Genomic DNA, 26,383 nt, shown 5'->3' with positions numbered 1-26,383 from the left:
TCGCACCCCGAGACGTGAAGAGAGTGTCATCCGCGTAGCAGATGACACCCGTCCCGGGGGGAAGCCGGCACCGCAAGACCCAGTCGTAGGCGATGTCCCACAGGATAGGGCCGAGAATCGACCCCTGTGGCACACCGCATCCGACGCTCCGCCGAACCATACGACCCCCCCCGTCCTCGTACAGGACAACACGATCCTCCAGGTACACCCCCAACAGCCGCCGCAGATACGAGGGCACCCCAAAGTACCGGAGTGCCTCCCGTATTACACTGTGCGGGATGCTGTTGAAGGCGTTGGCGACGTCTAAAGACGTCGCCAGGGTCACATCGCCTTCTCGATCCGCCTCCTCCGTCACCGACCGTAGACGTCTGAGGGCATCGATGGTGGACCTCTTGGCCCGGAATCCATACTGCATGTCAGATAGACGCGGTCCCGGGCCGTCCTCCACATGCTGAACGAGGCGAGAAGCCACAACACTCTCCAGGGCCTTCCCAGCCTCGCTCAGCAAGACTAGAGGTCGCACTGCCGAAGCCGAGTCCAGGGGCCGGCTCCCCTTCGGAATAAGGCAGAGTCGGCCCTCTTTCCATGGTAACGGGAACTGCCCCTCCCGCAGGCAGCGGTCGAGCAGTCCCCGAAACTCCTCCTCGAGATGCACGAGAATTAGCGCAAGCACTCTCCCGTGCACCCCGTCTGGACCCGGTGCCCTCTTCCTTGTTCGGAGGCGGTCGAGCACCACCCCCATTTCGGCATCGGTGACGGAAGGCGGATTAGCCTCCACCTCACCTTCCTCCACTTCGTCAGGCGGCTGTCGGGCCATCCTTGGAGGAGAAAACCCCCGCGGACTGCCGGGGAACAGGTCCCCGACAATATCTCCCAGCAGGGCCGGTTGGAGGGTCTCCGTTAATGGGGCTGCCTGTGGACGCAATTTGTCACGCGCCCATTTGTACGGCCGGCCCCACGGATCTCTTTCTATGCCCTCCACCAGCTCCTCGAAGGCTTCCTCCTTGGCCCGACTGATGGCCAGCTGCAGCTCCTTCCGTTTGTCGACATATACTGCATACAGCCGACCATCCCTCTCCTCGTCCCGGGTGTTGCGTCGCCTGTTTCGACTATAGGCCCTTCGGGCCGCATTGCAGGCAGTGCGGAGGGCGGCAATCTCCGCCGACCACCAATAGATCGCCCGCCTAGGGGGCGCTCGTCCTACGCTAGGCATGGCCGCTCGGCACACCGCTGTGAAAGTGGCGCCGAGACGGCTAGCCGCTTCGTCCACCCCCATTCTAGCTAAAGGCGGAAGACTCCATCGGCCGACGATGGCCGCCTCTTCCGCCAACTCCCGGTCGAGTCGTGTGAGGGCCCAACGCGGGAACCGGCTGCGCACCCGGGGCGATGACACCGCCTGACTTTGGGGAGTGGCAGACACCTCGAACCGAATATACCAGTGATCCGAGAGTGTCTCCACTCCCACTTCGACCCTCCAATCCATCACTGTGCGTGCGGCGGCAGGGGTAGCGAACGTCAAGTCCACCATCGAGCCGCCCGTCCGCCGCACGCATGTGTAGGCCGACCCCCTATTTAGCAGAGTCAGCCCCGCAGCCAGCGCCCACTCTTCAACCTTTCGCCCCTTAGGTTCCGTGGCTGGGTTCCCCCACGCCGTTGATTTGGCGTTGAAGTCGCCAGCCACAATGACCTTTAGAGGCGCCAGCCGCCTTACCTCCGGCCCCAGAGCGTCCATAAACTGCTCCAGGTCCGGCAGATCCCGATTCGGAGAGAAGTAGACACCAATTATGGCGTACTCTCCCCGAACCGCCACGACAAAACCATTTCCTCTCCTCTTAGTCACGAGGGGAGGGGCGGCACCAGACCTAGCCACGATGGCCACGGAGCCATCCAGATCACCTGTCCAGTGGGACAGGGCGGGAATCGCGTACGGCTCCGAGACCACCGCGACATCCACATCCCACTCCGCCATGGATTGCAGGAAGAGATCCTGCGCCCTGGCACAGTGGTTGAGGTTGGCCTGGAGGAAGGCGACCCCCATCACTCCTCCATTTGGCCATCCGACGCCGCCTCTTGTCTATCCTCTCGCGGAGGAGGGGACGATCCCTTCCCTCTGGTTGACGGGGGATTGCATGACCTACCCCCCATCACATGGTCCGCCGGCTTGCCAGCGTCGCGGCAAACTGCGCAGCGGGGCTCCGCGGTGCAGGAAGAGGACAAATGCCCCGCCTCCCCACATCTGTAGCAGAGCCGACTGCGGTCCGTCTGCGAGGGACACAGCGCTGCAGTGTGCCCCTTCCCCATGCACTTGTAACAGTGCATGGGGCGCGCCTCCAAGTGTCGGAGCTGCACGCGGCCCCAACCCACCCTGAGGCTACCCGCCTCGACCAGCTTTTTGGCTGCCGTTACCGGGCAGCGCATCAGGGCAGAGCCAGAGCCCCGCCAGTCCGAGCGGATTTCGCCTACCCAGACGTGATCCTCTGTGCAGCTCCCAGCTTGTGCAACCGCAGCTTTTATTCGCTGCACAGTAGCCGCATCGTTCAGACCCGTCATGCGGAAGTCCGCAGTTTTGACAGGTCTGGAGACATCCGCGACGCCAGCCAAGGCCACCTTCAAGGCCGAGGCAAGTGCGTCCGCCTTGCCTGAGCTAGAGGAGCCGGGGACCTCAATTAATCTCGCTCCAGTCGCACTCGGGCGAATCCGAAGCGAGCCAATGCCCAACTCCTCCAGGTTCACCTCTTGCTCGGCCTTGAGGAGGGCGGAACCGTATGTGGCCCCATTTTGCACTGCCTCCGGCTGTAACTTAAGAATTACAGCCGAGGAGCTAGGGGTCGACAGTTTCTTCGCCGCCCTCACTGGCGCCGCCTTGGGGGACTCCTTGGGCACAGACGTAGGCGCCCCCTTGGGCGCCACCGTAGGCTTGGGCACGGTTGAGGGGGCCCCCTTGGGTACCGCCTCGGGCTTGGGCTTGGACTTTTTGCCCTTTCCCTTCCCTTTGCTCCTCCTCCCAACCTCAACCCAGGGGAGCTCCGGGGGTCCGTCGACCAGAATTGCCGAGGTCGTCGGCCCATCCTCAACTCCAGGAAGCTTCGGGAATCCGTCCGGAGCTGCAGAGGTCGTCGGCCCCCGCTCCATCCCCTCCTCGATAAATTCCCCACTACAGCCTTCCACTTCCGCCCGATCAGTCGGCAGCGCCGGACTTAAGCCGGAGGCCTCCGCAATGGCCGCTCTAGTAGCCCTCGCCACCTCCGAACTATCACCCGCCAGTGGGGGGCGGGTGGTCATCCGAGGGAGGCAAAACTTCAGCTCTGCTAGGCGGCCATCTATCATTTTCGCTATGGAAGCCTCCAGCCTCTCCATCAGCTCTTTCTCCGCAGGTGCACCTGACCGCTGTTCCGCAGCTCGCGCAGCCTGATTGGCCTCTCGGCGGGCCTCCTCAAACCCACTGCGGAGCGCAGCGACCTCTGCCCTCATGTTGGCCACCTCTCTTTGGAGACGACCGTTATCGGCTCTGAGACGTCGGACCTCATCCGACTCACTACGCGACACCAGGGTGTCCATAATATCCCTGATGTCCGTAGAGGCCCGCAAAATTTTTGCACTGTAGCCCCCTTTGAGGGAGGTGGTCTTTCTGACGAGGCTGGTTATAATTCCCAGCCTCTCCACCGCGGTGGCCATAAGTCCCTCAGCACCCAAGGCACTGAAGTCCCGTACCTCAATGGGGGCCACATCCGACCCTTCGTCCCCACTCGGGTGTTCTCCCCTCCGGAAGGCCCGAGTCCCCAGAGTGGCTGAGAACGAGGCCTCCACATCCTCCTCCCGGCTCCTTCGCGTTTCAGCCCGGGCTCCCGTCGTATTCGAGGCACCTCGAGCCTTCCCCCTTTTTGCCTTCGACAATGTTTCCGGCCGTGTCCACTCAACCTCCGTGTCCGAACCGGATCCGGACCCACTCGCTACCTCTGAGTAGAGGCGCTTGGTACCCAGCACCGATTCGGACAGCGAGGTGATGGAGCCCACACTTCCCAGCGGATTCCACAGCCTTCCTTGGACCGTTCCTTCCCCTTCCGATCCACCGCGACTTCCTTCATGTTCGGACCTGGACCGCTCCTTATCACTTCCGTCCTTCCCGCCCGAACTTTTCTCTCCCCCCACCAAACTCTTCCCCCCACGCTTTCCACTCCTTCCCTTTAGTTGGCCCTGAGAAGGGCCGTTTGATTGGCCCTGAGAAGGGCCGTTTGGGTGGCCCTGAGAAGGGCCGTTAGGGTGGCCCTGAGAAGGGCCCTTTTTCAGGAAACGCCCGGAGGCGTCCCGCAATTGAGTTCCGTTCATTTTAAGCGCAACGATTGCTCCTTCTTGCACAGTGCCAATTAGCCGTCGGCCTGCCACTCCGTTACGGTGGTCAGGACGCGACGTTGCCCAGGGGACGCGACGAGGACGCTAGCACTGTGGGGTGTCCCCCAACCTAACCTAACCTAACCTAACCTAACCTAACCTAACCTAACCTAACCTAACCTAACCTAACCTAACCTAACCTAACCTAACCTAACCTTTTTTTTTTTTTTTTTTTTTTTTTTTTTTTTTTTTTTTTTTTTTTTTTTTTTTTCTCGTGTGGAAAACGCCTCCGCGTGCCCGGCGCCGGGGCATAGCGCCGGGGTATGTCCGACTTGCACGGACTAAAAACCACACGGTGTCCTTCTCGGCTTTCGGGCCGAGGCTGCGGGATCGCTCGCGCATGCACAACGCGGCCTCGGCAAAGCTTTGGTCCACCATCGCGGACCTCTTCAATTTAGGAGCTTTACTCCTCATCCGTCTCGTTGGGCGGTCGCACCGGACACCAGTGCTCCCGCGCCTTCTTGGCCTGTGGCTGTTCAGGCGTCGGACTGCCCCGTCCGGCGCCCGCAGGCCGGACCTTATGGTGGTCTAAGGTCCATATTTGCGCGCCTCCTACGGCGCACATTGCGTGCTCGGCGAGATGGTACAGTACTCGTCGCCTCTCTCACTCTTTCCGCTTCCTCCTTGGTCTCCATGACAGCCTCACAAAACTCTGCGACGGCCTGCCAAGCAGCTTCACTTTCGACCATTTTATCGAGCACCGTTGACAGCTCGAGGTCTTGTACGCCCAGTGTTGCGACGGTGTTTTGCCGCTCTTCTTCCCACGCCGGACAAACGGCCAAAGTATGGGCAGCTGTGTCTGTTTCGGCATCACAGTGATGGCAGCTCTCGTTTTCCTCCCGGCCGATCCGACACAGGTACTTCCCGAAGCAGCCATGCCCCGAGAGCACCTGTGTCAGTCTATAGGAGAGACTGCCGTGCCGTCTATCTACCCACTCCACCAGTAATGGACGGAGGGCCGAGATGGTGTATTGCCCGGCGCTGGGCTGGGCCAGTTTCTCTTCCCACTCCTCGATGGTCACGCTGCGTAACCTCATCCTCTGCCCGTTCACCTCCGACGGTGCTTGTGGTTGACCCTGTTGCAACATCTGCTGCCGCCAGGTATACAACTGGGCGAGGGCTTTAGCCTCTAAACTCCAGGGCGGTGTTCCCGCCAGGGCGCATGCTGCTTCACCCGACACTGTGCAATAACCGCGAATGACTCGTATGGCCATCAGACGTTGTGGTCTTTGCAAAACAGCCGCGTTCCGGGCAGATAGACTCGGTCCCCAGATCGGTGCACCGTACATTGCCATCGATCTCACTACTCCCGTAAATAGGTTCCGGCATGCGACGCTTGGTCCGCCCAGGTTTGGCAAGAGGCGGGACATCGCAGCCGCCGTCTTGGTGAGTTTGGGTGCCAAAAGATCAAAGTGGCGCCTGAAATCCCATCGGCTGTCAAGGACTAAACCGAGGTACTTGAGAGTCGACCCGACGTCGATACGGACCCCTCCCACAATAATATGGGCGTCTGAGGTCGGTGCCGCTCGGGGACCATGAAAAAGTAGGGCTTCCGACTTGCGGAGGGCCACCTCCAGTCCCAGCCGTCTTATCCGGCCTACAATTTGAGCGACTCCGGCAGTGGCCACCATAGCAGCCTGCCTATACGATTTGGCCCGCACGGTGACTAGGGTGTCGTCGGCATAACAATGTAGCGCGACACCAGGAAGTACGGTCCCGCGCAGGACCCAGTCGTAGCCGATGTTCCACAGGAGCGGTCCGAGGACCGACCCCTGTGGAACACCGCACGACATTTGCCTCAGTTCAGGGCCGTTGAGGCCCGGGTAGACTACCGCTCTGTCACTGAGGTATGCGTCTATAATTCGGCGAAGATATGCCGGCACACCATGGTATTTCAGCGCCTCCCTTATGGTAGCCCAGGGCAAGGTGTTGAAGGCGTTTGCAATGTCTAAAGACACCGCCAGCACCACCTCACCCCGGGACGTCGCTTCACTGGCCAAACGTTGGACACCAGAAATAGCGTCTATCGTCGACCGACGGCGGCGAAAGCCAAATTGGTTCTCGGCAAGATCCGGTCCCACCCTGCTCAAATGCTCGACAATTCGATCTGCAATCACCTTTTCCAACATTTTGTCCACCTCATCAAGCAGTACGACTGGCCTATAGGCCGAGGGGGACTCTGCCGGGCGACCCTCTTTTCGTAGGAGCACCAGTTTCCCCGTCTTCCACCTAATAGGAAACCGTCCCTGCTCTAGGCAGGCTGTGAGGAGCTGACGGAATCGGGTCCCAAGAGTCCCGAGGGCCAGCACGAGCGCAACCCCCGGGATACCATCCGGACCCGGGGCCGTGTTCTTCCTCTTCATCCTGCCTATCGCGACTTCCAGTTCCTCCTCGGAGACTGGGGGAACAGTGCCAATCTCTTCATTTAGGTCGTTTAACCGCATTGCCGGTGGCACAAAATCAGATCGACCCGCCGGGAATAGGGCACTCACCACGTCGTTCACCAGTTGTGGCGGCATACTCTGGGTTAGGGGAGGAGCCCATGGGCGAAGTTTCCCCCGCACCAACAGGTAGGGGCGCCCCCACGGATCTCTGTCCAGAGTCGCCAATAGCTCTTCTCGCGCCCTGTCTTTGGCAGTGCGAATGGCCACCTGGAGTTCTTCCTTTGCCGCTCTATACTCCTCGTAGAGTTCCGCCTCGCGAGCGGCTGTATCTGCGGTGCGGCGACGTCTTCTCCTATGACGAGCATAGAGGCGGCGACGAAATATGCACCTTCGCCGGAGTTGGGCAATCTCTTGGGACCACCAGTATACTTGCCGTCGGGACGGTACTCTCCGTACTCTGGGCATCGCCGCGTCACACACAGCGGTTAACGTGTCCCTAAACCATTCCGCCTCCTCATCCACGTTTATAGGCTCAGCGGGAGGTGCCGACGCCCAGGCCTGTACTATCGTCACTTCCTTTAGCAGCTCCTTGTCGATCCGTTTTATGGCCCAACGGGGGCTGCTTACGTCAAGTCCGGTAGGCGTAGCTGGCTGGCCGGAGGTCTGGGCGGAGACACTGAACCGAATATACCGGTGGTCAGAGAGCGTCTCCACCTCCTCAACAACCCGCCAGTCCGCAATTCGTCGAGATAGGGAGGGGCTGGCGAACGTTAGATCAACGATTGAGCCACCCCTTTGTCGAATACAAGTGTGGGTCGTTCCCCGGTTCATGAGTGTGAGACCGAGTTGCAACGCCCACTCCTCAACTAGCTCGCCTCTCGCGTCCGCAACCGGGGAGCCCCACGCCAAGGACTTGGCGTTGAAGTCCCCGGCCACGATCACGGGGCGAGGATGGCTGCTGACCACGACAGATCCTAAACGTATGAGAAATGCCTCATAGTCGGCTAGAGCCCTGTTGGGCGAAAAATACACGCCGACCACTACGCAATCCCCTATCCGCGCTGCAACAAACCCATCGTCCCTGGTGATGTTTTCAGGGAATTGCGAGCCTGAGGAAGGCGACGAGATGATGGCCACCGAGCAGCTAGCATCCCCCACCCAATCGTCACGAGGCGGAACAAAGTATGGCTCCGCAACTATCGCCACTTTGACACCCCACTCCGCCATGCTCTGACACAGAAGGTCTTGTGCTCTGGCAGAGTGGTTGATGTTGCACTGCAAGAATGTCGTACTTTGAGACATTATGGACATTCCATCTCAAAAGGTTCCACACCTTGTGACGATTCGGTGGGGGGTATTTTAGGCCGAGAGGCTGGGGCCTTTTTGGGTGTCTTGCCCGTCTTCTTATTGGCTGCCTTACATAGTTTACTGCCGATTGCATGATCGGCGGGCTTATTGGCCTCCGCGCATACGGGGCAATGGGGCGCCGCAGAACACGTCCTGGCCTCGTGGCCTCGTTTGCCACATCGGAAACAGAGGCCACTACAGTCTACCGCAGAATTGCATTGCGTCGCCACATGCTCACCCGTGATGCATCTGTAGCAGCGCATCGGCCTTTGCTTTAACAGCTTAACACTGGCAGACACCCAGCCAACTAGGAGCCGACGGCCATCCTCCAGCTTTTTAGCCACAGTCACCGGGCACGCTACAATCGAGGTCCCCATACCACGCGGTGCACGACGAATCTCGCCTACTTTAAGGTCCAGCTCAGAGCAAGCTCCAGCCTTGGCCAGTGCTGCTGTCAGCTCTTCCCTAGTCACGGAATCATCCAGGCCAGATATTCGCAGGTCTACCCGCTTTACAGGTCTGGAGACCTTCACTTCCTCCGGATTCAGGGCTTGCCTCAGCTTGTCGGCCAAGGCGTCGGCTAGGGGGCCACTAGAACTGCCGGGCACCTGCAAGAGGCGGGCACCAGTGGCCGTGACCTTGCACCGCATGCCCTCGATACCCAAGCTCACAGTATCCACCTGACTTTTTGCTCGACCCAACACCTCCTCATATGTCACGCCATTTTGAGAAGCGTGCGGCTGCAGGGTCAAAACAACCGCTGTTGACCGGGGCGGGCGAAGCCTGGCTTCCTGCCGTTTCTTCTTCTGGGCCTCTTTTCTAGTGGCCTTCTTTTGGGACTTCTTTTGACCCACAGTTTGCCAGGCACCCTCTTCCGCTTGCTGTGGGGCAGCTGCCGCGGCCGCATCAGGTGCAGTCTTGGAAGACTTGGCCTTCTTCCTTTTAGCCTTCTTGGTTTTAGCTGGGGCTGTGCTTGTACTCGGCTGAGAGGGCGGGATGTCGACCGCCTGCGATACCTGTTCCACAGGAGTCTCTGCCAAAGTCGGCCTGGCCGCTGTCTTCTCGGCAAACGTGGCCATAGTTGGAGCTCTACCTTTGCTGCCCCGGTCAGAGGCCAATGTGGGTCTGAGGACTTTCCCCTCCAAAAAGTTTACTTTCGTAAGGACCTCTTCCCTGAATCGACCGAGTTCTTCTTTAAGGAGACTCGTCAGCTGTTTCTCCAGTGCTGGCGTGTCCCGCGGCGCTTCAGTCTCAGGTTGAGCTGAGCGCTTCGACTTGTAGACCTCCGTTCGAATCTCGTCTAACTCTTGACGAAGGTCAGCCATCTCCTGTTTTAGGCGAGCGTTCTCCGCCTGCAAGCGGCGCGTCTCGCTGGAGGTACATCTCTCCATTAGCTCGTGTGCTAAGTCTTCAATTGAGGCTGCCGCATCCTTGAGGGTCTTCTGGGCGGTGCCCTTCAGGCCTTTGGACATCTTCCCAACCGCTCTTATTGCCGCAACAGAGTTGTTCAGCCTCTCCTCTATAGACCCGGTAGTTAGGTCTTCCGGCTCGAATTCCGCCTCAGACCGAGTGGAGGCGCGTGACGCTGCCCTCTCACTCCTGACCGCCACCTTTTTGGCGGCTTCAGCCAACTGCCGATCCTCCTCACCGATGCGGACCTTCAGAAACTCGGCACGACGAGTAGCCTGAAGAGCCTCCCTTGCCTTCCCGAGGCCAATACATTCGCCGGTTGTCGGCGGTCTTCCTCTACCTCTCTTACCGCGCTGAGCGCGCGCCTGTGGAGGATTATCCTCATCCGTCGCAGAACTCAATTCCGGGCTCTCCGTGTTCCGCCGTTTCCTGAAGAAGCGGGACTGTCCGCAACCACTACTGGCACTCTTAACACTCATTTCAGAGTCCGAAACCTGTGCGACAACATCTCCCGCATTCTTTCCCACCACTTCGTCTCCCACCACTTCGTCTCCCACCACATCGTCTCCTACTACTGCATCAACAATTGCGTCCGAAGGCGCAAGGCGTAAATTGCCCCCCCCAGAATACGAGGGGCAGCCGGTGTCATTAGACACCGGGGTGGATTCTCCGACCGCGGTACGGCCGGTACCACCCTGGGGTAGATTTTCTTTATTCACGACTTGCATTTTTTGAACGTTCCTTTTTTTTAATTCAGGTGTGCGGTCACCCTAGCATTGACCTAAGCTCAATTACCCGATCCCACCCCAAACGACTGATTTTTCGAGTGGTTTACTCCACCGGACAGACTGAGGAAGAAAGGAAGGAAAAGGGGGAAAGGATAGAGCGATCCGCATCGCCAGTCGACTCTCATTATGAGAGAAGTACCGGGAGCAGACCGACTCTTTAAGGATGGGAAGAGGACAGAGGGAAAGGAGGGAAAGGATTGCAGGACATTGGCCAGCAACCAACAAGACCCCGTAGGGAGTTATTGATTGCCGTTTCCAGGGTGCACCGTCCTGAGCCCTTGTCAGCCCATTAAAGCTTTCAAGGGATCAGGCACTCGGGGAGGTTTCCTGCACTAGCACCCCAACCTAACCTAACCTAACCTAACCTAACCTAACCTAACCTAACCTAACCTAACCTTTTTTTTTTTTTTTTTTTTTTTTTTTTTTTTTTTTTTTTTTTTTTTTTTTTTTTTTTTTTTTTGTTTTCGCAGGGGAATGCATTTAACCTAACCTAACCTAACCTAACCTTTTTTTTTTTTTTTTTTTTTTTTTTTTTTTTTTTTTTTTTTTTTTTTTTTTTTTCGCAGGGGGGAATGCATTTAGGCACCGGCCCCCGGGGACACTGTTCCCGGGGAGTGTGGGACTCCCAGGCCTAGCCCGGACTACCCACTAAACCCCCCTGCGGCGTTTCCGCACCGGCCGTTATTGGGGGCGCCATGGGATCGCGAACATTCTACCACGACGCCCCCCGGCGTTGCCTCACGGCACTATCCTAGCAGACGACGGGCATATTGTGCCCGCCGCCTGCCTCTTCGTCCTCGCCGATGGGGAGGGGCATGCGCTCGTGCCTCGCGCTCCCTTTCAGCAGCCTCCTTCTGCGACATTACCGTTTCGCAGAAGGAGTATACTGCATCCCAGCGTCCCTCGCCGCTCAACATCTTGCTGATGACGTTGTGCAGCGAGAGATCCAGGCCTCCTCCTCCTAGGGCCACTGCTAGGGCCACCCTCTCCTCGGTCCATTTCCCGCAGTCTGCCAGAGTGTGTTGGGCCGTGTCATCCGGCTCCCCACACTCATGACAGACCGGGGTTTCCTCCTTTCCTATTCTGTGCAGGTAATGACCGAAGCACCCGTGTCCGGTCATCACCTGCGTCATCCTGTACGTCAGTTGGCCGTACGTTCTTTCCATCCATTCCTCGAGCGATGGGAGGAGCGCCCCGATGGTTCGAACACCATACGGGGAGTTTTCCAGCTCTACTCGCCATCGCTCTTTCAACCTGTCTACGGCCAACTGACGGACACTCCTTAATTCTCTTGGGGCGGGCCTTTCCCCCACAGCTCGCCTCCTTGCCCGCTCCCAATATACTTCCGCCTGAACCTTAGCGTCCATATCCCACGGTGGGGTGCCAGCCAGTGCACACGCCGCCGCCCATGCCACCGTTACGTAGGCCCGAGCTATGCGATTGGCCACCACTCTCTGTGGCCTCCGCAGCTGGGCCACGTTGGCTTTGGAGAGCCTATCTGCCCAGATTGGTGCCCCGTACAATGCCATGCTTCGGGTTACACCCGCATATAGCTTGCGGCACGGGGCACTGGGCCCTCCAACATTGGGCAGCAGCCGGCCCATGGCCGACGCAGCACCGACTATCCGGGGAGCCAGTCGTTTGAAGTGCTCCCGGAAGTTCCAGCGTGAGTCCAGGATGATACCTAGGTACTTGATATGCGGTTTCACCTGGACTCGTTCCCCACCGATGGATATGGACGCGCCCTCAGGCGGCTTCCATCCCCTGCTTCCGAAGGCGATGACCTCACACTTGTTGAGGGCCACCCTGAGCCCCAGCAGCCTGACGCGGGTGACCATCAGGTCTGCTGCGACTGCGGCTGCCCTGAGGGTGCTCTCCAGCTTCTCTCCCCAGATGGCCACCATCGTGTCATCTGCATAGCAGATGACAGTCATCCGGGGGAGCAGGGCCCCGCGGATGGCCCAGTCGAAGCCGATGTTCCATAGCAGAGGCCCTAGAACAGACCCCTGGGGAACACCGCAGGTCATCGCCTTGGATTTTACGCCTTCTCTGTCCTCGTAGAGCACCACCCTCTCAGTAAGGTAGTGCCCTACGAGGTTCCTGAGGTAGAGGGGCACCCCATGGTATTTGAGTGCCTCCTCTATTACCTCATATGGGAGGGAGCCGAAGGCATTCGCTATGTCCAGCGAGACACCCACGGCCCCTCCCTTCCGTTCCATTGCGTCCTCCGAGAATATTCGGAGGGCCCCTATCGCGTCAACGGTCGACCGCCCTTTTCTGAATCCGTACTGGCGGTGCGACACGTTGGGCCCGACATTTTCCAGATGCTGGATGATCCGGTTGGCCACAATGCGTTCTAGCATTTTCCCGGTTTCATCCAGCATCAGTAGGGGCCTCCACCCCGAGGGGGAGTCCTCGGGCCGGCTCTCCTTCCTGAGTAGGCAGAGCTTGCCCTCCTTCCACGGTTTGGGGAACCGTCCTGATGACAAACAGTCATCAAAGAGCTGTCTGAGACGGCTCCCCAGGTGTTTTAAGGCCACCGGTAGAACCAGACCAGGGACGCCATCTGGGCCAGGGGCCTTTTTGCAGGCCATTAGGCGCGCTACTCCCTGGTCAAATTCCTCAGTCGTCACCGGTGGCACTTCCGTCGTGATGGACTCCCGCTCAGGGGCCGACATTCTCGGAGGAACGAATGTTTGGGCCGTTGGGAATAGGCCTTCGACAATCCTATTAAGGAGATCCGGCTCTAAGGAGGCTGTGGGGGGGGCGTGGCGCATCTTGTTGCGCACTACCCTATATGGCCTCCCCCACGGGTCCCTGTCGAGTGTGGCCAGAAACGCCTCGTGGGCTTCCTCCTTAGCCTTAGTGATTGCCATCGACAGGGATTTTTTAGCCTCCTGGAGGGCAGCATGGAGTCGCTCCTCCTCTCCAGCTACCCAGTTCCGTCGCCGCCTGCATCGGGTGTAGTTACGACGGGCGCGGTTACTGAGACGTCGGAGTTCAGCAATGTCCTCCGACCACCAGTGAACCCGCGCCTTTGCAGGCAACGGGCCGGACCTCCTCATGGATGCGTCACACACCTCAGTGAGTGACACGCGAAAGCCTATTGCCCTTTCCTCCACACCAAGGGACCGGCTTGGTGTGGGTTCTCTCCATTCGATAATCATGGCAGCCTCTTCAGCCAGGTCCCTGTCGAGACTTGCCATATTCCACCTGGGGAACCCTTGCCGCCCCCCCTCGTCCCGACCGGGCATTTGGGAACAGGGCATGTTGGAGACCGTCGTCCTTATATATAAATGGTCGGAGAGGGTCTCGACATCCTCCAGGACACGCCAATTCGCCACCCGCGCGGCAATGGCCGGGGTCGCAAACGTCACATCAACTATCGACTCCCCGTTCCGCCGCACGCAGGTAGCGGCGTTGCCCCGGTTTAGGACTTCAAGCCCCACTCCCACCGCCCAGTCATAGAGGGCTTCCCCCCTTGGGCTGGCGACGGGAGAACCCCATGCCGTGTGTTTCGCGTTGAGGTCTCCCATCAGCATGACAGGTGTCGGCGCTATGCTCCCGATCGTCCTACCCACTCTCTCAAGGAGGTCTTCGAAGTCACGAAGCGGCTCGTTGGGGGAGAAGTATGCAGCAATTATTGCGATAACTCCCCATCTCACCGCCACGTAACCTCTACCACTCACAATTTTCGAGAGAGGTGGGTGGTTTCCGATTTGGGGAGCAGTAACCGCCACCAGCCCCTCAGTGTCGCCAGCCCAGTTGGAAAGCGGGGGGACGTAATAGGGTTCCGACACTATGGCAGCGCCAATGCCCCACTCCGCCACGTGCTGGACTAGGAGGTCTTGGGCACGGGCGCAGTGGTTGACATTGGCCTGCAGAACTTCCAGGTGGTGGGAGGGTCGTGTTGGCATTAATGTTCCATTAGTCGACCCTCCGAGACCTCCCTCGTAGCCAGGGCCGTCTTACCCCTGGTGCGTGGGGGGTTGCAGGCCTTTCCCCCCATTACGTGCCCCGCCGGGAGTTTTGCGGCGTGGCACACGGCACACCATGGCTCCTTGGCGCTACATTCCACCGTCATGTGGCCCGTTTGGCCGCATCGGTGGCACACATTGGATCTGTCCACCGGAGACGGACAGAGGGCCCTAGTGTGGCCCAAGCCCATGCAGCGGAAGCATCGCATGGGCAGGGCCTCGAGCCCCTTGATTTTGGCGGCCGACCATCCGACCAGTAGGCGTCCGGCTTTGATCAAATTGTTGGCGGCTGCTACAGGGCAAGTTAGAATAGACGCCCCGGTCTGGTCAGGTGCCGTGCGAATAGCGCCAACCCTTATCTGTCCCGGTGGACAGTTTCCAGCTTCAGCTGCAGCTTCCTTTAGGGACTCCTGGGTCACTGACTCATCGAAGCCATAAATTTTTATTTGTGCCGTTTTATATGGCCGTGATATTTGGGCTTCATCGCCCACCATCTCCCTTAATTTTTCGGCCAGGGTGTCAGCGGAGACCGCACTGTGAGCTCCGGGGATCTCAATAATGCGAGCCCCGGTAGCAGTTCTCCTTACCGCCACGTGGTCCACCCCAATGGACGGTAGCTTAAGGGTGGTGACCCTGGCCATAACTGATTTGTAATCCATTTTGGATTCCGGCCGTAGGGTTACCACCACCGCCGATGACTTTGGTGGGGTGAACATTTTCTTAGGTGGCGGCTTCGCAGACACCCCGGGGGTTCGGACCTGGGCTTGGGTGGGTTTCAGCTTGTCAGGGGGGGAATTTTTTCCGTGCCCCTTGCCTTTTCCCCTCTTGCCTTTTTTCTTTTTCACCACAGTGGCCCATCCTTCCTTCTCCTGGTTGGTCAGAGGAGCTTCAGTTGTCTGAGAGGGGCCAGGCTGTGGCTCTTCCTCCTGCGGCTGTGGCCTGCGACGGGTTGTATTTCGCGCCGCTGGTCCAGGTCTTGCGGATGACATTAGTGTTGTTGGCCGTTCCTCTTCATGGTTTTGGCGTTCAACCTCATTTGGCCTCTTATCTGTCGTAAGGGGCGGGCGCATAATCGGCTCGGGAGCAAGAATGCCCCTTTTTTCAGCCTCCTTAAGCCGATCCGTAACCATGCCCCCCAATCTCAGAAACAGGTCCCTTTCTAAGGATTCCTTAAAGTCCGCAAGGACTTCTTGGATTTCGGTCCTTGTGATTCCCGTCCCTGAGGTTAAAGGCGCAGCCGCCTTTTCGGAGTAGGCCGTACGGAGCGCCTTTGTTTCCTTCTGTAGAAGTTCTAGCTGTTCCCTCATCCTTTTATTGTCCGCTGTGAGTATTCGAACTGCTTCCGATTCCACCTGTTGGGCCTCGATTTTCTCGGCAGCTTCCAATATTTGTTGGCAGGACTCTTTCATGGCCCGCCACACCGTCCCTTTGAGGTTTCCGGACTTATCGGCTTCTTCGAGCACCCTGTTGGCAGCAGCCCGGACCACCCCCAAGTGCTCGTCCACTACAGTGGCGCGTTTACGGCCTTCAGTTGCGCCTTGTGTGCGCCGCATACCTGGTGTGCGAGGCCGGCCCCTGATGGCGGTGTTGATTTTAGGACCTCGTTCCATAGCTCCTGATACTTCCGGTGCTTTCCTTTTCAGGGGAGCACTACCCCTGCCACCTCTGTTCTCCTCGTTCAGCAAAGCCTCTGGGAGACTAGAGTCGCTGTCGTTGTCAGAGTCCGTCTGGACTGATTGTTGAGAGGGACTTGCGTCCCTCTGGCGGTTGATGCCCCCCCCAGATACGGTGAGGCTGTCCACATCCGAAGATGCAGAGAGGGATTCTCCAGCGAAGCTGGTACCCTCCTGGGGTAAATAGTTTTTGTCACTCGCCATTTCATATTTTCCTTTTTTGATCAGGGTGAGGTCCCTGACTCCTCCTACACTCATGTGAGCGCTCGGGACGGGGTTCCCCCCCCGCCATTCATCCCATCGGCACGCCAGACCTTGGGATTGGGGTTATTTTTGATGAGGTTTTCTTCCTCGCGGCGCTGGCTTTTAATAGCACAGCACCCTCGGCCCCAGTATTTGGGGTAACGAGTTGCCCGACGCAGGTCCACGTCCAAGACCTGAACGCCGCGCAAGCCACATCTGCTGCTCACTGTCTGATTGTTCAGACAGGAGAGAGTGGCTGGTTAGCAGGATATTGGCCAACAACCAACAAGACCCCGCATAACGGAGAGTTGTTGGCTGCCGCCCAGGGTGCACCGTCCCAAATCCCTTGTCAGCCACCGCTCTAACCGAATCCAAGAGGATTAAGAGAGAGAGGTAAACGTTCAAGGGAATGGGCACTCGAGGAGGTTTCCCGCACTTAGCACCCCAACCTTTTTTTTTTTTTTTTTTTTTTTTTGTTTACCCAGGGGAATGCTTGTTACGCACTGAGTGTGGGACTCCTGGGCCGCTAGTCGGCCCAGCCTACCCACTAAACCCCTGGGGCGTTTTCACGCTGCCGTTATAGGGGACGTCACGGGATCGCTAGGCATTTCACCGCGACGCCCCCCCGGCCGGCCTTTCGGCCCCGACCTGGGCGGGTAGCAAGCACAAGTGCTAACCATCCGCTCCTTACGCCACGCGAGCGTGGCGCGGACCATCAAGCCCACTCCTCACACCAGTCAGAAAGCTGACGGGGGGAGCGGGCATCACCGACCACTGGTCCTGAAGGGACCAGCGGTCACAACACACATAGGACACACACAACAAAATCCTGGGTGCCACAGGGCACCCAAGTCTGCCTCTGTACGGGCGCAAGAGGTGATAGGCAGGTGACACCCACACATTGCGCCCGATACAGAGGCAGCCACCCTTCGGCCGCAGAGGACAGGGGGATCGTCGAGAGACATACAGACTCTCCTCTTCCCCTGCGGCCCCACCGCACCGTGTTCAGCGCCACGGCCGCGTTGTGGTCGCGGAGGACAAAACCCCGCGACCCCACCTCTGGTCCCCTCTAGTTTCCACATCCAAAGGCTGGTGGCGGGTCACCAGCCAATGGCAGTACTACCGAGGGGACCGTCCACCAGGCCCAAAGCACCCACCAAAGTCTCTGGCCTTGGGTTCCTCTTGGTTCACCGGGGTGGCTGGTTGTGTCAGACCAGCCCCCCCCCGGTTACTAAGCCCCACCATCGCGACAAGATGGGAACCCGTCGGTGGGGACTTAGCACCCCAACCTAACCTAACCTAACCTAACCTAACCTAACCTTTTTTTTTTTTTTTTGTTTTCGCAGGGGAATGCATTTACGCACTGAGTGTGGGACTCCTGGGCAGCTAATCGGCCCAGACTACCCACTAAACCCCTGCGGATGCCATCGGCCGCTTTACAAAGAGGCGCCTCGGATCTAACTAGCACAAGGCGCCTCAGCGACTGGCCGGTCTCTTTCACCAGAGACCGGACTCTCCACTCTCAGGGGCCCTCCGACATCTGGAGGACCCCTGCCGCCGGGTGGGACCTCTGTCCCACCGATTCAGGGGGGGCGCCCGCAGGCGCGCCCCCAACCACCAAGGCGAGCCGCACGCCATCCAGTCCGGAAGCAGACCGGAGGCAGCGGCTCTCCGTCTTATTCGGCCGCAGAGGATAGGGACAGCGGCGCACCGTAATACCGGCAGTCCTCCTCCTCTGCGGCCCCACCGACCACCATGCCTGCGCCATGGCCGCGCCTCATTCGGCCGCAGAGGATAGGGACAGCGGCGCACCGTAATACCGGCAGTCCTCCTCCTCTGCGGCCCCACCGACCACCATGTCTGCGCCATGGCCGCGCCTGGTCGCGGAGGATAGGGAGAGCGGCGCACCGTAATACCAACCCCTCCTCTTCCCCCGCGACCCCTACCACGGCTGTAAGAGTAGAGGGCTTAGCCCCCTTCTCTCACAGCCACTGAGCCAATTGGCTCTCCAACCTGGGTTACCCGACATGGGTAACCCACCACCAGTTGCCAGGACATTTGCCAACGGCTAACAAGACCCCTAAACGGGGAGTTATTAACCGTCGCCCAGGGTGCACCAGCCCAATAACTTGTCAGCCGCCGCTATCACCGAATCAAAGATCAAGTGACAGAAGCAAACCTTCAAATCATCGAGCCAACGTGGAGGTTTCCTGACAGTAACCTTTTTTTTTTTTTTTTTGTTTTCGCAGGGGAATGCATTTACGCACTGAGTGTGGGACTCCTGGGCAGCTAATCGGCCCAGACTACCCACTAAACCCCTGCGGATGCCATCGGCCGCTTTACAAAGAGGCGCCTCGGATCTAACTAGCACAAGGCGCCTCAGCGACTGGCCGGTCTCTATCACCAGAGACCGGACTCTCCACTCTCAGGGGCCCTCCGACATCTGGAGGACCCCTGCCGCCGGGTGGGACCCTTGTCCCACCGATTCAGGGGGGCGCCCGCAGGCGCGCCCCCAACCACCAAGGCGAGCCGCACGCCATCCAGTCCGGAAGCAGACCGGAGGCAGCGGCTCTCCGTCTTATTCGGCCGCAGAGGATAGGGACAGCGGCGCACCGTAATACCGGCAGTCCTCCTCCTCTGCGGCCCCACCGACCACCATGCCTGCGCCATGGCCGCGCCTCATTCGGCCGCAGAGGATAGGGACAGCGGCGCACCGTAATACCGGCAGTCCTCCTCCTCTGCGGCCCCACCGATCACCATGTTTGCGCCATGGCCGCGCCTGGTCGCGGAGGATAGGGAGAGCGGCGCACCGTAATACCAACCCCTCCTCTTCCCCCGCGACCCCTACCACGGCTGTAAGAGTAGAGGGCTTAGCCCTCTTCTCTCACAGCCACTGAGCCAATTGGCTCTCCAACCTGGGTTACCCGACATGGGTAACCCACCACCAGTTGCCAGGACATTTGCCAACGGCTAACAAGACCCCTAAACGGGGAGTTATTAACCGTCGCCCAGGGTGCACCAGCCCAATAACTTGTCAGCCGCCGCTATCACCGAATCAAAGATCAAGTGACAGAAGCAAACCTTCAAATCATCGAGCCAACGTGGAGGTTTCCTGACAGTAGCACCCCTCCTGACAGTAACCTAACCTAACCTAACCTAACCTAACCTAACCTTTTTTTTTTTTTTTGTTTTCGCAGGGGAATGCATTTACGCACTGAGTGTGGGACTCCTGGGCAGCTAATCGGCCCAGACTACCCACTAAACCCCTGCGGATGCCATCGGCCGCTTTACAAAGAGGCGCCTCGGATCTAACTAGCACAAGGCGCCTCAGCGACTGGCCGGTCTCTTTCACCAGAGACCGGACTCTCCACTCTCAGGGGCCCTCCGACATCTGGAGGACCCCTGCCGCCGGGTGGGACCTCTGTCCCACCAATTCAGGGGGGGCGCCCGCAGGCGCGCCCCCAACCACCAAGGCGAGCCGCACGCCATCCAGTCCGGAAGCAGACCGGAGGCAGCGGCTCTCCGTCTTATTCGGCCGCAGAGGATAGGGACAGCGGCGCACCGTAATACCGGCAGTCCTCCTCCTCTGCGGCCCCACCGACCACCATGTCTGCGCCATGGCCGCGCCTCATTCGGCCGCAGAGGATAGGGACAGCGGCGCACCGTGATACCGGCAGTCCTCCTCCTCTGCGGCCCCACCGACCACCATGTTTGCGCCATGGCCGCGCCTGGTCGCGGAGGATAGGGAGAGCGGCGCACCGTAATACCAACCCCTCCTCTTCCCCCGCGACCCCTACCACGGCTGTAAGAGTAGAGGGCTTAGCCCCCTTCTCTCACAGCCACTGAGCCAATTGGCTCTCCAACCTGGGTTACCCGACATGGGTAACCCGCCACCAGTTGCCAGGACATTTGCCAACGGCTAACAAGACCCCTAAACGGGGAGTTATTAACCGTCGCCCAGGGTGCACCAGCCCAATAACTTGTCAGCCGCCGCTATCACCGAATCAAAGATCAAGTGACAGAAGCAAACCTTCAAATCATCGAGCCAACGTGGAGGTTTCCTGACAGTAGCACCCCAACCTAACCTAACCTTTTTTTTTTTTTTTTTGTTTTCGCAGGGGAATGCATTTACGCACTGAGTGTGGGACTCCTGGGCCGCTATCCAGCCCAGACTACCCACTAAACCCCTGCGGGTGCCATCGGCCGCTTTACAGGGAGGCGCCTCGGATCTATCTAACACAAGACGCCTCAGCGACTGGCCGGTCTCTTTCGCCAGAGACCGGACTCACCATTCTCAGGGGCCCACCGACACCTGGTGGACCCCTGCCGTCGGGTGGGACTAGTCCCACCGATTTAGGGGGGCGCCTGCAGGCGCGCAAGGTAGCGCCTGCGTCGCACCCCCGTCCGCCTTCTGCGGATCGGCTCCGCGAGGGGGTGGTCCTCGCGGTTCCTTTCCTCGGCCTCCCTCTGTGACATAACAGTCTCACAGAAGGAGGCCACTGCCGCCCAGGCTCCGTCACTCCCGAGCATCGCATTGACGACACTCGGGAGCGACAGATCCACTCCACCGAGCACTGCCACCAGATCGTGGCGCTGCCGACTCCACCTGGGACACTGCTCTAGAACATGTTGAGCAGTGTCCCGAGCCTCGCCACAATCGTGGCAGACCGGCTCGGTCTCCCGCTGGGCCACGCGGTGCAAGTACTCACCGAAGCAGCCATGCCCGGTGAGCACCTGCGTCATGCGGAAGGTGAGAGGCTTGCGCTGCCTCAACATCCATCTCTCCAGGACCTGGCGCAGGGCCTCCACTGTGCGTACACCGTACGTTGCCCGCGCCAGGTCTGCCTCCCACCTCCGCATGAGTTCCGCTTGCCCTCGCAAGCGGACCCGCCGGACCATCTCAGGCGAGGGGTGCTCGCCGATTTCCCTCCTGTTCGCCACAAAGTGGTAAACCTCGGCGAGCACCTCCGCCACCAACTCCCACGGCGGGTCGCCCGCGAGGGCTGTGGCCGCAGCGTACGCCACGGTACGGTACCCCCGTATCGCCCTTACCGCGATCACCTTCTGCGCCTGCCGGAGAAGGCGCTTATTCTCCGCGGCAAGGGCGTCCACCCAAACGGGGGCGCCGTACATCGCCATACTCCGGCACACGCCGGAGTACAGCTTCCGTACAGCGTCGCTGGGCCCACCCAGATTGGGCAGGAGTCGGCCCAGCGACGCAGCCGTCCTGACGATCCTTTGCCCCAGCTCTCGGAAGTGGGGGACAAAGGACCATCTCCCGTCGAGGATGAGGCCCAGGTATTTAACCTAACCTTTTTTTTTTTTTTTTTTTTTTTTGTTTTCGCAGGGGAATGCATTTACGCACTGAGTGTGGGACTCCTGGGCCGCTATCCAGCCCAGACTACCCACTAAACCCCTGCGGGTGCCATCGGCCGCTTTACAGGGAGGCGCCTCGGATCTATCTAGCACAAGACGCCTCAGCGACTGGCCGGTCTCTTTCGCCAGAGACCGGACTCACCATTCTCAGGGGCCCACCGACACCTGGTGGACCCCTGCCGACGGGTGGGACTTTAGTCCCACCGATTACGGAGGCGCTTGCAAGCGCGCAAGGTAGCGCCTGCGTCGCACCCCCGTCCGCCTTCTGCGGATCGGCTCCGCGAGGGGGTGGTCCTCGCGGTTCCTTTCCTCGGCCTCCCTCTGTGACATAACAGTCTCACAGAAGGAGGCCACTGCCGCCCAGGCTCCGTCACTCCCGAGCATCGCATTGACGACACTCGGGAGCGACAGATCCACTCCACCGAGCACTGCCACCAGATCGTGGCGCTGCCGACTCCACCTGGGACACTGCTCTAGAACATGTTGAGCAGTGTCCCGAGCCTCGCCACAATCGTGGCAGACCGGCTCGGTCTCCCGCTGGGCCACGCGGTGCAGGTACTCACCGAAGCAGCCATGCCCGGTGAGCACCTGCGTCATGCGGAAGGTGAGAGGCTTGCGCCGCCTCAACATCCATCTCTCCAGGACCTGGCGCAGGGCCTCCACTGTGCGTACACCGTACGTTGCCCGCGCCAGGTCTGCCTCCCACCTCCGCATGAGTTCCGCTTGCCCTCGCAAGCGGACCCGCCGGACCATCTCAGGCGAGGGGTGCTCGCCGATTTCCCTCCTGTTCGCCACAAAGTGGTAAACCTCGGCGAGCACCTCCGCCACCAACTCCCACGGCGGGTCGCCCGCGAGGGCTGTGGCCGCAGAGAACGCCACTGTACGGTAACCCCGTATCGCCCTTACCGCGATCACCTTCTGCGCCTGCCGGAGAAGGCGCTTATTCTCCGCGGCAAGGGCGTCCACCCAAACGGGGGCGCCGTACATCGCCATACTCCGGCACACGCCGGAGTACAGCTTCCGTACAGCGTCGCTGGGCCCACCCAGATTGGGCAGGAGTCGGCCCAGCGACGCAGCCGTCCTGATGATCCTTTGCCCCAGCTCTCGGAAGTGGGGGACAAAGGACCATCTCCCGTCGAGGATGAGGCCCAGGTATTTCATCTGGGCACTCACCCTCAACTCCTCATGACCCACCTGGAGGCGCGCCCCTGGGGGAGGTCCTCGCGTCCGGGCCCCGCGGAAGAGGAGGACTTCGGTCTTATCCAGTCGGACCCGAAGCCCCAGCCTCTCTATGCGGCCGACCAAAAGGGCGAGGCCCGTTTCGGCCAGCCGCGCCGCCTCACCGAAATTCGCACCCCGGGACGTGAAGAGAGTGTCATCCGCATAGCAGATGACACCCGTCCCGGGGGGAAGCCGGCACCGCAGGACCCAATCGTATGCGATGTCCCACAGGATAGGGCCGAGAATCGACCCCTGCGGGACACCGCACCCGACGCCACGCCGGACCATTTGACCTCCCCTGTCCTCGTACAGGACGACCCGCTCCTCCAGGTACGCCCCCAACAGCCCCCGCAGGTACGAGGGCACTCCGAAGTACCGGAGCGCCTCCCGTATTACACAGTGCGGGATACTGTTGAAAGCGTTGGCGATGTCTAACGACGTCGCCAGGGTCACCTCGCCTTCTCTGTCCGCCTCCTCCGTCACCGACCGCAGACGCCTGAGGGCGTCGATGGTGGACCTCTTGGCCCGGAATCCGTACTGCACGTCAGAGAGACGCGGTCCCGGGCCTTCCTCCACATGCCGAACGAGGCGAGAGGCCACAACACTCTCTAGGGCCTTCCCAGCCTCGCTCAGCAGGACCAGAGGTCGCACCGCCGAAGCCGAGTCCAAGGGCCGGCTCCCCTTCGGAATAAGGCAGAGCCGGCCCTCCTTCCATAATTTCGGGAACTGCCCCTCTCGCAGACAGCGGTTGAGCAGCCCCCGAAACTCCTCCCCGAGGTGCACGAGAATCAGCGCAAGCACTTTCCCGTGCACCCCGTCTGGACCCGGTGCCCTCTTCCTTGTCTGGAGGCGGTCGAGGACCACCTCCATTTCGACGTCGGTGACGGGAGGCGGATCCGCCTCCACCTCTTCTCCCTCCGCGTCAGGCGGCTGTCGGGCCATCCTCGGAGGAGAAAACCCTCGCGGATTGCCGGGGAATAGATCCCCGACAATCTCCCCCAGCAGAGCTGGCTGAAGGGTCTCCGTTAGCGGGGTCGCCTGTGGGCGCAATTTGTCTCGCGCCCACTTATACGGCCGGCCCCATGGGTCTCTTTCGATACCCTCCACCAGCTCCTCGAAGGCTTCCTCCTTGGCCCGACCGATGGCCAGCTGCAGCTCCTTACGGTTTTCCACATACACCGCATACAGCTGACCATCCCTCTCCTCGTCCCGGGGACTGCGCCGCCTGCTTCGACTATAGGCCCTTCGGGCCGCGTTGCAGGCGACGCGAAGGGCGGCAATCTCCGCCGACCACCAATAGACCGCCCGCCTAGGGGGGGCTCGACCTACGCTTGGCATGGCCGCCCGGCACACCGCTGTGAAAGCGTCGCCGAGACGGTCAGCCGCGTCGTCCACCCCCATCCCGTCTAGAGGCGGGAGGCTCCAGCGGCCGACGATGGCCGCCTCTTCCGCCAGCTCCCGGTCAAGCCGCGTAAGGGCCCAGCGCGGGAACCGGCTGCGCACCCGGGACGATGATGCCGCCTGACATTGGGGGGCGGCCGACACCTCGAACCGAATATACAAGTGGTCCGAGAGTGTCTCCACCCCCCCTTCCACCCTCCAGTCCGACACGGAGCGCGCGGCGGAGGGGGTGGCGAACGTCAGGTCCACCACCGATCCGCCCGTCCGTCGCACGCACGTGTGGGCTGTCCCCCTGTTTAGGAGAGACAGCCCCGCGGCCAGCGCCCACTCTTCCACCTTTCGCCCCTTGGGCTCCGTGGCCGGGTTCCCCCACGCCGTTGATTTGGCGTTGAAGTCACCGGCCACGAAGACCTTTAGGGGCGCTAACCGCCTTATCTCCGGCCCCAGAGCATCCAAGAACCGCTCCAGGGCCGGCAAATCCCGGTTCGGGGAGAAGTAAACACCAATTATGGCGTACTCTCCCCGAACCGCCACCACAAAGCCGTTCCCTCTCTTCTTAATCGCGAGGGGAGGGGCGGCACCAGGCCTAGCCACGATGGCCACGAGGCCATCCAGATCCCCCGCCCAGTGGGGCAGGGAGGGAACCGCGTACGGCTCCGCGACCACCGCGACATCCAAATCCCACTCCGCCATGGATTGCAGGAGGAGATCCTGCGCCTTAGCGGAGTGGTTGAGGTTGGCCTGGAGGAAGGTGACCCCCATCACTCCTCCATTTGGCCGACTGGCGCCTCCCCTTGCCTTCCCTCGCGCGGAGGAGGGGACGGTCCTTTCCCTCGGATCGGGGGTGGGTTGCAGGCCCTACCCCCCATCACGTGGCCCGCCGGCTTGCCGGCGTCGCGGCATACCGCGCAGCGGGGCTCCGCTGTGCAGGAGGCGGACAGATGCCCTGTCTCCCCGCACCTATAGCAGAGCCGGCTGCGGTCCGTCTGCGAGGGGCACAGCGATGCAGTGTGCCCCTTCCCCATGCACTTGTAGCAGTGCATGGGGCGCGCCTCCAGGTGCCGGAGCTGCACCCGGCTCCAGCCTACCGTGAGGCTGCCCGCCTCGATCAGCTTTTTGGCCGTCGTGACCGGGCAGCGCATCAGGGCAGAGCCAGAGCCCCGCCAGTCTGAGCGGATTTCACCCACCCAGACCTGGTCCTCCGTGCAGCTCCCGGCTTGCGCGACCGCAGCCTTTATCCGCTGCGCCGTTGCCGCATCATTCAGTCCCGTCACGCGGAAATCCGCAGTTTTGACGGGCCTGAAAACGTCCACGACGCCGGCCAGGGCCACCTTCAAGGCCGAAGCAAGTGCGTCCGCCTTGCCTGAGCTAGAGGAGCCGGGGACCTCAATTAATCTCGCTCCGGTCGCACTCGGGCGAATCCGAAGCGAACCAATGCCCAGCTCCTCCAGGTTCACCTCTTGCTCGGCCTTGAGGAGGGCGGAACTGTATGTGGCCCCATTTTGCACTGCCTCCGGCTGTAACTTAAGAATTACAGCCGAGGAGCTAGGGGCCGACAGTTTTTTCACCACCCTCAGTGGCGCCGCCTTGGGGGACTCCTTGGGCACAGGTGTAGGCGCCCCCGTGGGTGCCGCCGCAGGCTTGGGCACGGTCGCGGGGGGCCCCTTGGGTACCGCCGCGGGCTTGGGCTTAGATTTTTTGCCCTTTCCCTTTCCTTTACCCCTCCTCCGAACTTCAACCCAAGGGAGCTCCGGGGATTCGTCGACCAGAGTTGCCGAGGTCGTCGGCCCAACCTCAACTCCAGGGAGCTCCGGGAACTCGTCCGGAACTGCAGAGGTCGACGGCCCCCACTCCATCCCCTCCTCAGCACTTTCCCTTCTACGGCCTTCCATTCCCGTCCGCTTAGGCAGCAGCGCCGGACTCAAGCCGGAGGCCTCCGCAATGGCCGCCCTAGTGGCCCTCGCCACCCTCGAACTGTCACCCGCCAGAGGTGGGCGGGTGACCATCCGAGGGAGGCAAGTCTTCAGCTCTGCTAGGCGGCCATCTATCATTTTGGCTATGGAAGCCTCCAGCCTCTCCATCAGCTCTTTCTCCGCAGGTGCACCTGACCGCTGTTCCGCAGCTCGCGCAGCCTGACTGGCCTCTCGGCGGGCCTCCTCAAACCCACTGCGGAG

At 60.4% G+C, this 26,383-nt stretch overlaps 2 protein-coding genes across 2 annotated transcripts in view; both read right to left on the bottom strand.

Annotated features, from left to right (window-relative positions):
• Window positions 1-2,037: 2,037 nt before the first annotated feature.
• LOC135310061 (uncharacterized) lies at window positions 2,038-4,326 on the bottom strand. Its single transcript, XM_064437051.1, has one exon. It carries the CDS (start codon window positions 4,324-4,326, stop codon window positions 2,038-2,040), a length of 2,289 nt encoding a protein of 762 aa, XP_064293121.1.
• A 20,644-nt stretch (window positions 4,327-24,970) lies between these two features.
• Window positions 24,971-26,383, bottom strand: part of LOC135310060 (uncharacterized) — a 2,265-nt gene continuing 852 nt past the window's right edge. Inside the window, exon 1 of the mRNA XM_064437050.1 lies at window positions 24,971-26,383. This exon is cut by the window's right edge and continues 852 nt beyond it. Within this exon, the coding sequence (XP_064293120.1) occupies window positions 24,971-26,383 (1,413 nt within the window).

This window comes from Plodia interpunctella, unplaced genomic scaffold, assembly GCF_027563975.2.
Source record: "Plodia interpunctella isolate USDA-ARS_2022_Savannah unplaced genomic scaffold, ilPloInte3.2 Pint_0, whole genome shotgun sequence".
Taxonomy (NCBI): domain Eukaryota; kingdom Metazoa; phylum Arthropoda; class Insecta; order Lepidoptera; family Pyralidae; genus Plodia; species Plodia interpunctella.
This window is presented reverse-complemented; position numbering and strand designations above follow the sequence as displayed.

Coding starts and splice junctions, on each gene's coding strand:
- LOC135310061 (XM_064437051.1), bottom strand. CDS start 4,326: ATGAACGGAACTCAATTGCGGGACGCCTCCGGGCGTTTCCTGAAAAAG.